The sequence below is a fragment of the Excalfactoria chinensis genome, chromosome 1 (assembly GCF_039878825.1).
Source record: "Excalfactoria chinensis isolate bCotChi1 chromosome 1, bCotChi1.hap2, whole genome shotgun sequence".
NCBI lineage: Eukaryota > Metazoa > Chordata > Aves > Galliformes > Phasianidae > Excalfactoria > Excalfactoria chinensis.
In genome coordinates, this window is record NC_092825.1 from 71,303,426 (window position 1) to 71,316,729 (window position 13,304).

Genomic DNA, 13,304 nt, shown 5'->3' on the forward strand with positions numbered 1-13,304 from the left:
CTGCCTATAGAGGACCTACACAGGTATATTGGCCACTTATTTGTAAAACACCACATGCACCTTGGCAGATGTGGCACTGATCTTTATGCCACGTGGAAAAGGAAAATGTTGGGCTGTGTAACACATATTATTGCATTATTTCACTACATATCCTGTCTCTATACAAAACCAATCAAGTAAGGAAACAACTATATATGCATACATTTTACATATGTGTTGTTCTGAAAGTAATGCATCATGTTTACTTCCACGGAAAATATAGTAGATATAAGAAACACGATAACACTTTGATAGCGCAAATTCTCAGCTACAAAATGGCATTTTTCAGCAATAACCATCATTCGGTATGTATTTTTGCTAGCAATGAAAAAGAGCCTGCATGCCATGCTCAGAAAAGTTTACATAGCTGTCAAGAACGTGACTTGTCTTTTACATCACTGTTGCCTCTGTGGATACACTCTGCTCCACTGTTTGGACTCCATAAACATTTAGCAAGTATCGATGGATATGAATGGGTGCAGGTTTTTCCACTTTCAGTGACACCCCTTTGCTTCATACACACTTCCATGTCAGATGCCATTTTGTCAAACTGTTCCTTTGCTGCCATCTGCAACATGGCAACAAAATGTAATGGAAGGTTCAAGTTCTACTGCCATACCACCCACAACCACTTCTGACATCACAGAACAGTATAATAAAATAGGAGACACTACTTTTAGGGCACCCTTCATATTTAGAAATATATTAGGTGTTCTGCAGAAAAACACGGTTCCGTCGACTCACCAGGTATTGCAGTCCTTAGTCACTGTCTCTCCCTTGGCATATTCTCTTCCATTGTGAAAACATGGGCATCTCTCAGGAGTAATACATTTGTTCTCATGTCGCACCTAAACAAAACATAATCTATTAGCATGCAGACCTAGCAGTATATACCAGGACTCAGAATAGTAAGCACAAGAAAATGTAGATAAAGGAAAAGATATTAAAAATAAAAAAATAATTAAAAAAAAGATTACAAAATATTTGAGGAAGATAGAGGATTTCTATTTTTATTTTTATTTTTTTTACATTAACATAAGTAGAGATGAGAATATGTAAAATCACTGCCTTGTTTCACCACTTAAACACCAGCATAAACTGCTGTAAGAACAAATTAGAGTACAATGAAAATTTCAACTTGACCAGAAATAGGATGTGGAGCAAGTTAAGATTTTGTGATCACAGATAGCCTGTTCCCCTCAAAAGCCCACCATCCTCTAAAGTCTGTAGCTGTCATTCCATTTGTTTCAAATGCCACCTCGCTACCGAGAAGACCAGATAACTAAAATAACTATGAGTCCATTCAAAATATTATGACACCCTCGTATGCTCTGTTGCAGAGAAATATGGTGTTATATTCCAGTATTTGCTTTTTCAGTTTAGGACTAAGGATAAACTAGGGATCAGTTTATCTTTGTATAACAACAAATAATATATTTTGCTTACCACAAATTAAAAAAAAAAAAAAAAAAAAAAAAAAAAAAAAAAAAAAAAAAGGTTTAGTCCACTCCAGGTCAGGTTTGTTGTTATACTTTTAACTCTCTTTCCATTCTGAAGGCATTCAGTTTTAGAGAACATAAAATGAAGACTGGCTTTAATTTTTTATTTTTTTATTTTTTTACTTCAGCGTGGTTCTGTAAAACTAGGGAGAAGTTTTGCTCTGGCTTCTTGAAATACTGAAATTGAGAGTGCTTCCACTCCATCCCTCTCACTCAAAAGTCACAGAATATCACCTTCTCAATTTAAATTCTTTCCATAAAATCATTAAAATAGTTTTCTCTTTTTACCATTAAAACTGAGCCAATGGGATCAACGTAGTCTAATACTTAATAAACCAGAATAACTCTGTCTTCTCCTACAGGGACCTAGAACCACCGTAGGAAACTGCAAATTAAAAGGATTTCACATCCCAGAGACCATTCATTCACACATACCTCTGTAGATTATGGTAGAAGGAAATAGGAATACTTTTCTAAGTGATAGAGCTGGGGTTCTGCCTCAAACCTAATCTCCACAACAGACGTGGAAAAAAAAAAAAAAAAAAAACAGGCCAAAGAAGACTAAATGTTTCATGGTGGTATTCAGGAAAAAGTAGCGTATGAATTCATGTGCATGGCTACATTTCTGAATTTTTCAACTTTGTTAATCAGCACTGTTCACAACAGACTCAAGTGCTAGTTCCTGAATACAGAATTGGGGATTACACTTATGATTATAGAAAGGTATTTTAGAATCAGTTCTTCTTGCTTCCTCATGCATCTACATGAAACTAGTCAAGGCTGCGCCCAGCTCTAAAAACTCAATAGGCTGATGCATTTCTGATGGAAAAAACAGATGACAATCTCTAAAGTTGCCAGTGAATTAATGATTCTGTAAAGAGACTGCTTTATCTGGATGATGCAGAGAGGTAGGTAGGATGTAGAAATTTGGACATACATAATACAGAGTGGAATTTCACCAGAAGGCTAATTTCTTATTTCCTGTAAAGCTGGTCATACTGGCACCACATCCAGAAGATAGCATGGTATCTGTGCTGCCAGATATACTGAGTTACATGTCTGGTGAGAACAGTACCATGCAGTCATTATCTACTAGGTCAGAGTCATTATTGACAAATTGTGGCATCCTCTCAGTTCATAAATATGTAGCATTTAATACGGAAGATCAAACAGTACCTGAGTTGATGGGTGTTAACCACAAGACTGTAATGACTACAGCTGCTTTTTGCACTGCCTCACATTCTTATAGTGCTGCTCCTAAGAGTGCATCCATGAGATTATAGATGGTTGACTAAATGCTGAATCTCTCCCAAGCTGGGGACCTGATAGAAATGTCCACCATTTCTTCACTGTCTTCCTAATCATTAAATTATTAAGAAATTTTGCAAAAGTGAGGATGCTATTACAGACTGCAGAACCTTTAAGATTTTTCTACCCTAAGCAGCAAGAGCCTCAGCCTCTTGCTGAGGCTGCTCGTTTAATCAGTACAGTTTCGGCATTAATCTCACTACACAGTTAAGTCAGATTTTCACTCTGTTTCTCCTAATAAGCCTTACAATCTCAGCAGAAAGTCAAAGTTATGAAGGAGTAAGGGATTAAGTAAAGGAGGTTAAAACCCAGCAGCTGATATAAGTGAAACAGACTTCCATTGTCTCTATGCAGACAAAACCATTAAGATTAAGCACTCAAAATGTAGTCCTTTGGTAGAGGCACACACTAGAAAGCTGATACTGCCTCCTTTTGAAGACTGTCATATTGTTATGTATGACAAACCTACACTGAGGAACATACAGGAGAGCAAGTAAGAAAATCAAAGCAACCATCTATTAAGTTTCAGGTAAAAACTGATTGAAATTAAAATTTAAAAAAATCTTCAAATATGGTTTAGTTTTATTCTTTTTTGAGTAACATATCATACTTAGAAATATGTTTATCTCAGCAGACAATGTATTTTTCATTTCAACTTTAGACCTTAATTTTGCTGCAGTTGGAAATTGAAAAAATCTCACTTTCCAGTTTTGGAGTTTCTGAATTTTGTATTTTCAGAATGTTCTGCTCCTAGAATCATAGAATCATAGAATGACCCGGGTTGGAAGGGACCTCAAGGATCATGAAGTTCCAACCCCCCTGCCTAGCAGGGCCACCAAACATACACCTTTACTAGATCAGGTTGCCCAGGGCCCCATCCAACCTGGCCTTGAACACCTCCAAGGACGAGGCATCCACAACCTCCCTGGGCAGCCTGTTCCAGGGCCTAACCACTCTCCTAGTAAAGAACTTTCCCCTAACATCCAACCTAAATCTTTCCTCCTTCAACTTGGATTCATTTCCCCTAGTCCTGCTATTGTCAGTCCTTTCAAAGAGTTTACTCCCCTCCTGGGCGTAGGTTCCCTTCAGGTATTGAAAGGCTGCAATGAGGTCACCCCGAAGCCTTCTCTGCTCCAGCCTGAACAAGCCTAACTCCTTCAGTCTGTCCTCATAGGGGAGGTGCTCCAGGCCCCTGATCATCTTCGTGGCCCTCCTCTGGACCCTTTCCAAAATCTCTATGTCTTTCTTGTACTGAGGGCTCCACACCTGGACACAGGTGAGGCTCCAGATGGGGCCTCACAAGAGCCGAGTAGAGAGGGACAATCACCCCTCTCCTGATGGAGCCCAGAATCCCATTTGCCTTCCGAGCTGCCAGAGCACACTGCTGGCTCATGTTGAGTCTCTCATCCATCAGGACCCCCAGATCCTTCTCTGCCGAGCTGCCAATATGGCTATACAAGGAAAAAATTATCTCCTTTGTTCCAGTAACTTAGCATTTATTTTCAACCATCAGCAACAAGCTGCTCACCACAGCTCCTCTTTTATTATTAATATTTATTAATATTTTCCAATGGGAAAAACTGGAGTGCAGTAAGCTAATATGCAGAAGAATATTTTTCCTCTTACTTATGCACATATGTTATAAAGTATCTTTTTTGTTCCACGAAAGACTGAGAAGTAGGGAAAATTTCTTGCCCTCCAGAAAATAACAATAAAAAAACAATTACTTTTCATGACACATCATGACACACTGAGCTTTTTTTTTTTTTTTAATAAATAAAAGTTCCAGACAACGAATTGGAGAACTTTTCAACTGGAATAAAAATCAGCTGTAAGTAGTAAGTTTTCTCCTGCACTTTCTAACTAAGAAAATAATAGACTGGTTGGCAATTTCTTTCTTAAGAAAATTTTCCAACTCATATCTAGACAACTCCAGCATCAACTTCATTAAGAACTCTTGATTATATTATTTTTCAGTGATGTAATTCAAAATTGGCAGCCAATTTTGATTAATGATTTTATACCTCTTTAAAACAAATAACTAATGGATCTGTAAATACCTCTATAAGCACAGAGATAACATACTAAATTAGGTATTAACTGCTACATATATTAGCGAATTGTATGGAAGAATTTTTTAAGTATACTGGATATTTCTGAATGTGCTTGCCATTTTACATAAGCAGAAGATCAATTCATTTCTTAATAAGTTACTGAAAAGAATTCATGATTTTCAAATGCTACTGTACAGCAGAAAAAAAAAAAAAAAAGATCTGAAAAATGGCACAGGTATTTCCAGGACATGGAATACATGCAAATATTTATTTCCATAAATATTCTGTAGTCCAGTATTGCTCACAATTTTATAAACAGGAGTTCACATTCTCCTGGTCCCTTTATTACTCAGTTCTGCCAGTACAACCCTGAAAAAAACAGGCTTCATGACTTTGCAGTGTTTTTCCTCAGTACAGGTACAGACAAGGAAGACAGAAGAGAAGCTAGTCACCACCCCAAGTTCTTCCATCTTTATCAAATGCTACTGGGTGCACAATGGCTCACTGCAGAATGCAAAAAACAGAGAAATGCCTCCCCTAAACAATTAGGTACCTATTGGTGATGAGGGAGCAAGTTGACATATCCCATATAGGCACACTTTAGGAGTCTAAGGTTATAGCAATATACAACCACATTTCATTAGAAATCACCAATTTGATTTTGTTTCCCATGGCTATGGTTACAGCAAAGTGCTCCATGCACTAGCTTGTCCCATTATGGTTTTGAGAAATGTGAATCTGTTTCATATTTTTGTTCTGTAAGAGGCCATGCTTCTTACACTATTGCCTCAAAGTTTGCTGAAGATGGACAAGTCCAGGCAAGCCCTGGTCAGGGGATCCTTTGTCTGAGGGTAACAGATGGACAAGTTCAGGGGCAAGGAGAGAGAGATAAGCTGCAGATGAATGGCCCTGAAGTCGTCTTTTGTGTGGGCTTATCTCAAGGAAGATGGCCATCTCAGGGGTACTCACATGACTCTGACCCAAGCCCCCAGGAATGTCACATAGACAGGGAAGAAGTAGGATAAAAAGAGCATGGACAAACCATGAAGTTAGGTTTTCTGACATCAGATGCCTCACTACGTGACAACTGCATGCTGAAGAAGATGCCTGCATGCTGAAGAACATCAAGAGAGGTATATGGCTTCAGATTCCTCTACTGTCGCCCTGCTGTTGCCAATGGACTCTCCTGGGCTTGCTGCTTGAGACCCTGCTCCATGAGACCTCGCTGCTCTTTCCACCGCCTGCTCTGTGCTGCATCGGTCTGCTGCTCTGCTGCTGCTCTCCCCTACGCCCTTTTTAACTCGGACCAACAAAACAACGTGTGACGGGATGCTGCTGCATCCAGGTGATGACTATCCCCACTTTTACGCAATTCTTGCCCTTTTTCTACCTTTCCTATCGCCCACTTTCCTGTCCCCATCACCCTAATTTTGGTAGTCTCCGCTCTCCCTTCCCCATCCCCTCAGCTGACTATTATTTCTAATAAACTGGTTGGAACAACATTTGAATGTTTGCTTCTTAATCTCGCACCAGGCATAATATATCAAAAGAACCTTGCCTCCCTCCTGTAAATTGGAGCAAGACATATTCCCTGCCAGATGTAAAGTAATTGTGATGCAATTATATATGAGACTATGGGAAGACTGAACCATACTGTCATCTGATGGATAGAAGAGCTTACCTTACTAGCTGAGTGGTTTGTTTGTTTGTTTGTTTTGTACTTTTGTTATTTTAAAGGTGGCCTGACTCTTGAATTCAGTGGCACACACCACATCATTACAGAATCAAATGGACTGTACTGCCTAGCAAAAATGTTACGTAACAAATGTTTGAATAGCTTCAACATTCTGAAAATTTTAAAGATTATAGAAAACGAGGGAAAATTAAATACAAAAAAGTTGATTTATTTCCTGTTGAAGTCAATTCCTGAGACCTGAAACCTTAAACCAAGCATACACCTCAGCCCGCACACTTTCACTTGCAAATAGTGATGTCCATTGTATATTAATCTGAACAGGCATAAAAGAGCAGTAAGTGATCTTCTGTATTTTTATACAAAAATCAACTATTATTTCAAGCTAAACTTCATCTTCTATGCAGGTATATCACTTAAAAATAATGAGCATTTTTCCTAATATACAAAGGTCACTGAAAATAATTTCTCCCATTTCATAGAATCATAGAATCACAAGGTTGAAAATGACCTACAAGATCATCTAGTCCAACTGTCCTCCCTTTACCATACCTACAGAACACCCCTAAACCATATCTCCTAGCTCCCTATCCAGACGCCTCTTAAACACTGCCAGTGATGGTGACTCCACCACCTCCCTGGACAAGCTATTCCAGTGCCTGACCACTCACTGAGAAAAAAAGTTCCTTCTTATGTCCAGTTAAACCTCATCTGATACAACTTGTGGCCATTTCCTCGGATCCTGTTTGTTGCCTGGCAGAAGAGGCCAAGCCCCTCCTCATCACAACCTCCCTTCAGGAAGTTGTAAAGTGCAGTGAGGCCTCCCCTGAGCCTCCTCATCTCCAGGCTTAACAATCCCAGATCCCACAGCTACTCCTCATAAGACTTGTGCTCCAGACCCCTCACCAGTTTTGTTGCCCTTCTCTGGACATGTTCCAGGGCCTCAATGTCTTTCTAGTAGTGAGGAGCCCAAAACTCTACACAGTACTCAAGATGCGGCCTCACCAGAGCTGAGTACAGAGGGATGATCACCTCTCTGTTCCTGCTGGCCACACAGTTTCTTATACAGGCCAGGATGATGTTGGCCTTCTTGGCCACCTGCCCACACTGTTGGCTCATGTTCAGCCAAACATCAACCAACACCCCCAGCTTCCTTTCCTCTACACAGTCATCTAGCCCCTCTGCCCCAAGCCTATAGCACTGCATGGGGTTATTGTGGCCAAAGTGCAGGACCCAGCATTTGGCCTTGTTGAACCTCATCCCATTAACCACAGCCCAGCGATTCAGCCTATCCTGATCCCTTTGGAGGGCCTCCCTACCCTCACACAGATCAACACCACCTCCCAACTTGGTGTCATATGCAGACTTACTGAGGGTACACTCAATTCCCTCATCCAGGTCATCAATGAAGATGTTAAACAAACGGGCCCTTGAACCCCTGGGGGACACCACTTGTAACAGGTCGCCAGCCGGACTTAATTCCATTAACCGCTACCCTCTGGGCACAACCCTCCAAGCCAATTCCTTACCCAAAGAAGGGTATACCTGTCTAGGCCATGGGCAGCCTGTTTCCCCAGGAGAAAACTGTGAGAAACCGTGTCAAAGGCCTTGCTGAAGTCCAGGTAGACTACATCAACTACCTTACCCTCATTTACCAGCCTGGTCACCCAATCGTAGAAGGAGATGAGATTGGTTAAGCACGACCTGTCTTTCATGAATCCATTTTTGCTAGGCCTGATCCCCTGGATGCCACGCACGTGCCATGTGATCTCATCCAAGATGATTTGCTCCATAACTTTCCCTGGTAACAAGGTCAGGCTGACAGGCCTGTAGTTCCCCGGATCCTCCTTACTACCCTTCTTTAGATGGGAATCACATCAACAAGCCTCTAATCCTGTGGGACCTCTCCAGTTAACCAGGAGCACTGGTAGATGGTGGAGAGCAGCTCAGCAATCACCCCCGCCAGCTCCCTCAGCACCCAAGGGTGGGGCCCGTCTGGTCCCATGGACTTGTGACAGTCCAGGTAGAGAAGGAGCTCTTTAACTGTCTCCACCTGAATCACTGGGGATGTATTCTGCATTCCATCCCAGACCTTCAGATCCGGGCATAAAGTGCCCTGAGGACTGTTCTGCCCATTGAAGGCAGATGTAAAGAAGGCACGGAGGACCTCAGCCTTCCCCTTATCCTCAGTGGTCACATTCCCCACTGCATTAAGTAAGGGGTGGACATTTTCCTTGTTTCTTCTCTTACCTCAACCTCCTGTTTCTTCTCTCAACCTCCTTGTAATCTCCCCAAGTAGCCTGTCCCTGTGTCCAGAGGACATAGATTCTCTTTTTCTTCTGGAATCTCAACAATAGACCCTGGTTCATCCACACCGGTCTTCTTCCCCTACGGCTCACCTTGCGGCATTCAGGGACAGCCTGTTCTTGTGCCTTTAAAATTTCCATCTTGAGGAGCATCCAGTTTTCTTGGACCCCTTTACATTTAAGGTTGGACTCCCAAGAAACCCCTGCAACGAGTGTCTTGAATAGGTCAGAATCTGCCCTCTGGAAGTTCAAGAGAGCAGTTTTACAAGTCACCCTTCTGACATCTCCAAGAACAGAATTCTAGAATTTTGTGGTTGCTGTGCCCAAGACAGTCCCCTGCCTTCACATCACCCACCAGGCCTTCACTGTTAGTGAAGAGCCGGTCTAGCAGGGCACCACCCCTAGTAGGCTCTTGTACCAGCTGTGTAAGGAAGCAATCTTGCACACACTCCAGAAACCTCTTGGACTGCTTCCTCTGTGCCGTATTATATTGCCAGCCTATGTCAGGGAAGTTGAAGTCTTCCATGAGAACGAGTTCTGGTGAATGTGCAGCTTGTGCGAGCTGCTCATAGAATGCCTCATCCACCTCTTCATCCTGACTAGGTGATCTATAGCAGACCCCCACCAAGATGTCACCCCTGCAGGCCTTTCCCCTGATCCCTTCCCGCAGACACTCAACTTTATCATTCCCAACCCCAAGCTCTTCAACTTCAAAACAGTCTTTAACATAAAGGGCCACACCACCCTTCCTTCCTCATCTATCCCTTCTGAAGAGCTTGTAACCATCTATCACAGCACTCCAGTCATGGAAGCTGTTCCACCATATTTCAGTAATAGCAACCAGGTCACAGTTTGCCTGACACACAGTTGTTTCCAGCTCCTCCTGCTTGTTGCCCATGCTGCATGCGTTGGTGTACATGCACTTCAGCCGTGTCGCCTGCCTCACCCTCAGCTCAAGCTCTATTCCCCTAGGCTCATTTCTTGTAAGCCCTGTTTCATCCTCTCTCCCCATCATAGCTAGTTTAAAGCTCTTTTGATAAGATCCGCTAGCTCCCAAGCTAGGATTTGTTGTTCCCTTTGTGTGCCCTGGTGGTGCAGTGATAGAATTGCTGCTTGCAACACCGGAGGCCTGGAGTTCAAATCCCCCCTGTGGAGCAAGTGGTTAGAAGTGCCGCTTCGCTACACAGAAGGCTCGAATCCCGGGAGTTGGACTCGATGATCTCTAAGGTCCCTTCCAACTCGCACGATACTGTGATACTGTGATAATGGAGGTTCGATGGACAGGCAGCAGGCCAGGAGCTGAGCAAACTGCCCTATGGTCAAAGAACCCAAACTGGGTTTTTTCTGGTTTGACACCAGCATCTGAGCCATTTATTCAATGAGTGTACTTTCCAGGCCTGTTCTATGTCCCTCACTCCCCCTGATGGTACAGAACAAATAATCACTTGAGCTCCTGCACCTTCAAATAATCGCCCTAAACCTCTAAAATCTCTTTCCATATTTCTCAGGCTTCTCTGAGCAATTTCATCACTACCCACCTGAACAACTAGTAACGGAAAGTAATCAGTGGATCTAACCAGCTTAGGGAGTCTCTTGGTTATGTCCCTGACCCAGGCCCCAGGAAGGCAGCACAACTCCCAATGGCACTGGTCCAGTCCGCATATGGGGCCTTCTGTTCCTCCAAGAAGGGAGTCACTCACCATGACCATCCTTCTTACTTTCCTAGCAGATGAAGTCTTTAGGCATGGGGTGGCCACCTTGCCTTAGGTTCCTTTTAGGCAGTTCCTCCATCCTCTCTTCACTCACCTCCTCTTCAATTTCCAATGCCTGATAGCTGTTGCTCAGGGGGAGCGGTGGACACAGCGTAGGCAGGCAGGGGGAGCACACATGACAGCGAGTAGGGACTCTCTGCCAGCCCTCCTCATCAGTTGGGACTGTCCTCCTGTGACAGTGGTGGGGGTCCGTCACTTTTCTGGGGTTTCCTCCGAGGTCCTCTTTCTTATTCTCCCTCTCACATTCCCTAATGGTCCTTAACCTCTGCACTTCCTCCCTGAGCTCCACCACCAGGCTTAGCAGCTCGTCCACCTGCTCACATCTCACGCAGGTGGTATCCCTGCCACTCTCCCCAGGCAGCAGCAACTCCATACAGCTGGAAACCTGAACCACTACATTTCTGGGCAGGCCCTCCATTTGGGTTGCCACAGTTTTTGTGGAGTAGGACCTCTGTCTGGTAGAGACCATTATTAGGCCTGCAGTCTCAGACCACCAAGACGAGAGCTGGAAATCTAAGCAAAAAAGGCTAATACCTACAGCCCTCACCACTTAAGCCACCTCCTACAAGCACCATTGCATCACCCAATGGGCAGCAGGGGCAATGCTCACTCACTAAACAACTCGGCTCACTATGAGCAAAAAACAACCCGGGATGAACAGTTAGCTTCTGCCCTCCTTAAGGCTACTTAAAGCTTGTTGTCAGGTGCTGAAGTTAAGGGCAAGCAACAACAGGTTCTCAGGCTGTTTAAACTGCCGCGACTGTGTCTGCTCCAACCCTGATGACTCAGGAGCCCGCCCACAAGCTGTCAGCTCCCCAGCACAGGCAAAGCACTGTTACTGCCTTCAGAAAAGCCTTTAAAAAAGAGCTTTTCTTTTGGCTTTTTCTACTCCAGATCCTTTGCCCAGTGCAGTCTTACCTGCTCTGTAGCTAGTCTCTGCAGTAAATGACCAATGACCATTTCACTACATTGTTCCATGACATCAGAGGTGCATATTAGTGCTACAGCAGTAGAGGTTGAACTTTCCCACCAATTTTCCATTACATTTTGTTGCCATGTGACAGAAGGTAGTCTGACAAAATAGCAACTGACACGGACCAAAGTAAAGATATGAAACTGAATTCCACCATCAGGAAAAAATGGCATCCACTGACATTCATCAACACTTGCTGAATATTCATGGTCATCAAACAGTAAATGGGAGCACAGGTAGGCAGTGGGTGCTGTGTTTAAGCCATGGCAACGAAGAAACTGTGTCACTGCAGGTGACAGGTCACTGCAGGTGCAGATTTTTACTGCAGGTGCAGATTTTTACAATTGCGGTTTTCAGGTTCTTGTTCATCACTGGTGAAAATGCATAGCTAACAGCAGAAAGCATGCTGAGGAATAGCTTTTTGTAGCTGAGAATTTGTTCTACAAAATAGAGTTATTCTGCTCTTAATATTTGTTTCCATGGAATCAAATAAAAAGCATTAGCTCCAGAGCAACCTACATAGACACTTTAAACTAGCTGTAACTTCATTATCATTTTGAAATGACTCACAACCACATGTTTCCAAGCTGCAAGAAGACTGACAGGAAAGAATGATATAGAGAAATCAAAGGTTGCCTGCTTCAATTTTGTGAAATTAAGCCTGCTTACCATCCCTTTTGGACACAGGCATCCAGATACGCAGCCATGGCTGACACACTCCAGGTCAAAATTCTGGCAAGTCTTGGCACACTCCAACCCTTCAGCTCTTGGGTTATTTTCAGGACAGATAAGTGTTACCATGGGTGATCTGCATGTCAAGCTCCTTTTTACTTTAAAAAATAAGTTCACAGAAATTTCTTTTAGAACTCAAGTATTGTTAGCATGTATTTTTCTGGAGGATGTTAGATAATTAAGTCAGGATATAGAATAGAACAACATGCAAACATTTGTATCCTATAACAAAATACATACACACATACACACACACCCCTATTCCCCACATTGTATTGCCAGAAGACCAAAGATGAAAAACAGGAGGAAGAACAGGAAATATTAATTGATGCATACTAACGTCTGGCAGAAGGCTTCTCATCAGTGAAAACATCTGGCAATATGGCACCAGAAGCTTTACTTTTACTGCAGTGCATGAAACCATCTTCACAATAGCTAAGAAAAACAGAGTTTATATTTAACAAAGTGACATCTGTTGTTTTTTTCCAGCTTATGATGCTTTTTCCGGATGGGCCTAAAGGAAACCAGTGAGAGTAACAAAATTATACCTCTAATTTGGACTGATCTGCTGTTCGCCATTCAATGAGCTTACCAACATTAAAGGCCAACCTTCTTTGAGATAACTGGTAATGCATTAGCATGGTCACCCAGCCTTACTCTTGTCCCTGTCCCACTGAATCCAATGCATAGTCCTATTCTTGCACAGGCATAACACTGAACATAATTATAGTCAGGTTTTCTGTGGAAACAGGTAAAGTGCCTACAATATTTGACTCTTTTTTTTTTTTTTTTTTTTTTTTTGACCATGTTCCCAAATCTAAATGGGTGCCTGGAGCAGGGGGAGCCTAGGTACATACTTCACTCCCCATCTCAACAGTGCTTCCATCCATGCTTCTGGGAGCACACATACTCAGAGCCTAAGTGGTTC

General features: G+C 42.8%; 1 protein-coding gene across 2 annotated transcripts in view; it reads right to left on the bottom strand.

Moving 5' to 3' along the window:
• The window catches only part of VWF (von Willebrand factor), a 129,191-nt gene that overhangs the window by 78,306 nt on the left and 37,581 nt on the right, over positions 1 to 13,304 (bottom strand). For both annotated transcript variants that reach the window (XM_072352115.1, XM_072352106.1), the window contains exons 17-19: positions 12,717 to 12,811; positions 12,314 to 12,474; positions 784 to 887 (exon numbers count right to left, since the gene is read on the bottom strand). In XM_072352115.1, coding sequence (XP_072208216.1) covers positions 784 to 887; positions 12,314 to 12,474; positions 12,717 to 12,811 — 360 coding nt within the window. The remainder of the gene's footprint in view (positions 1 to 783; positions 888 to 12,313; positions 12,475 to 12,716; positions 12,812 to 13,304) is intronic.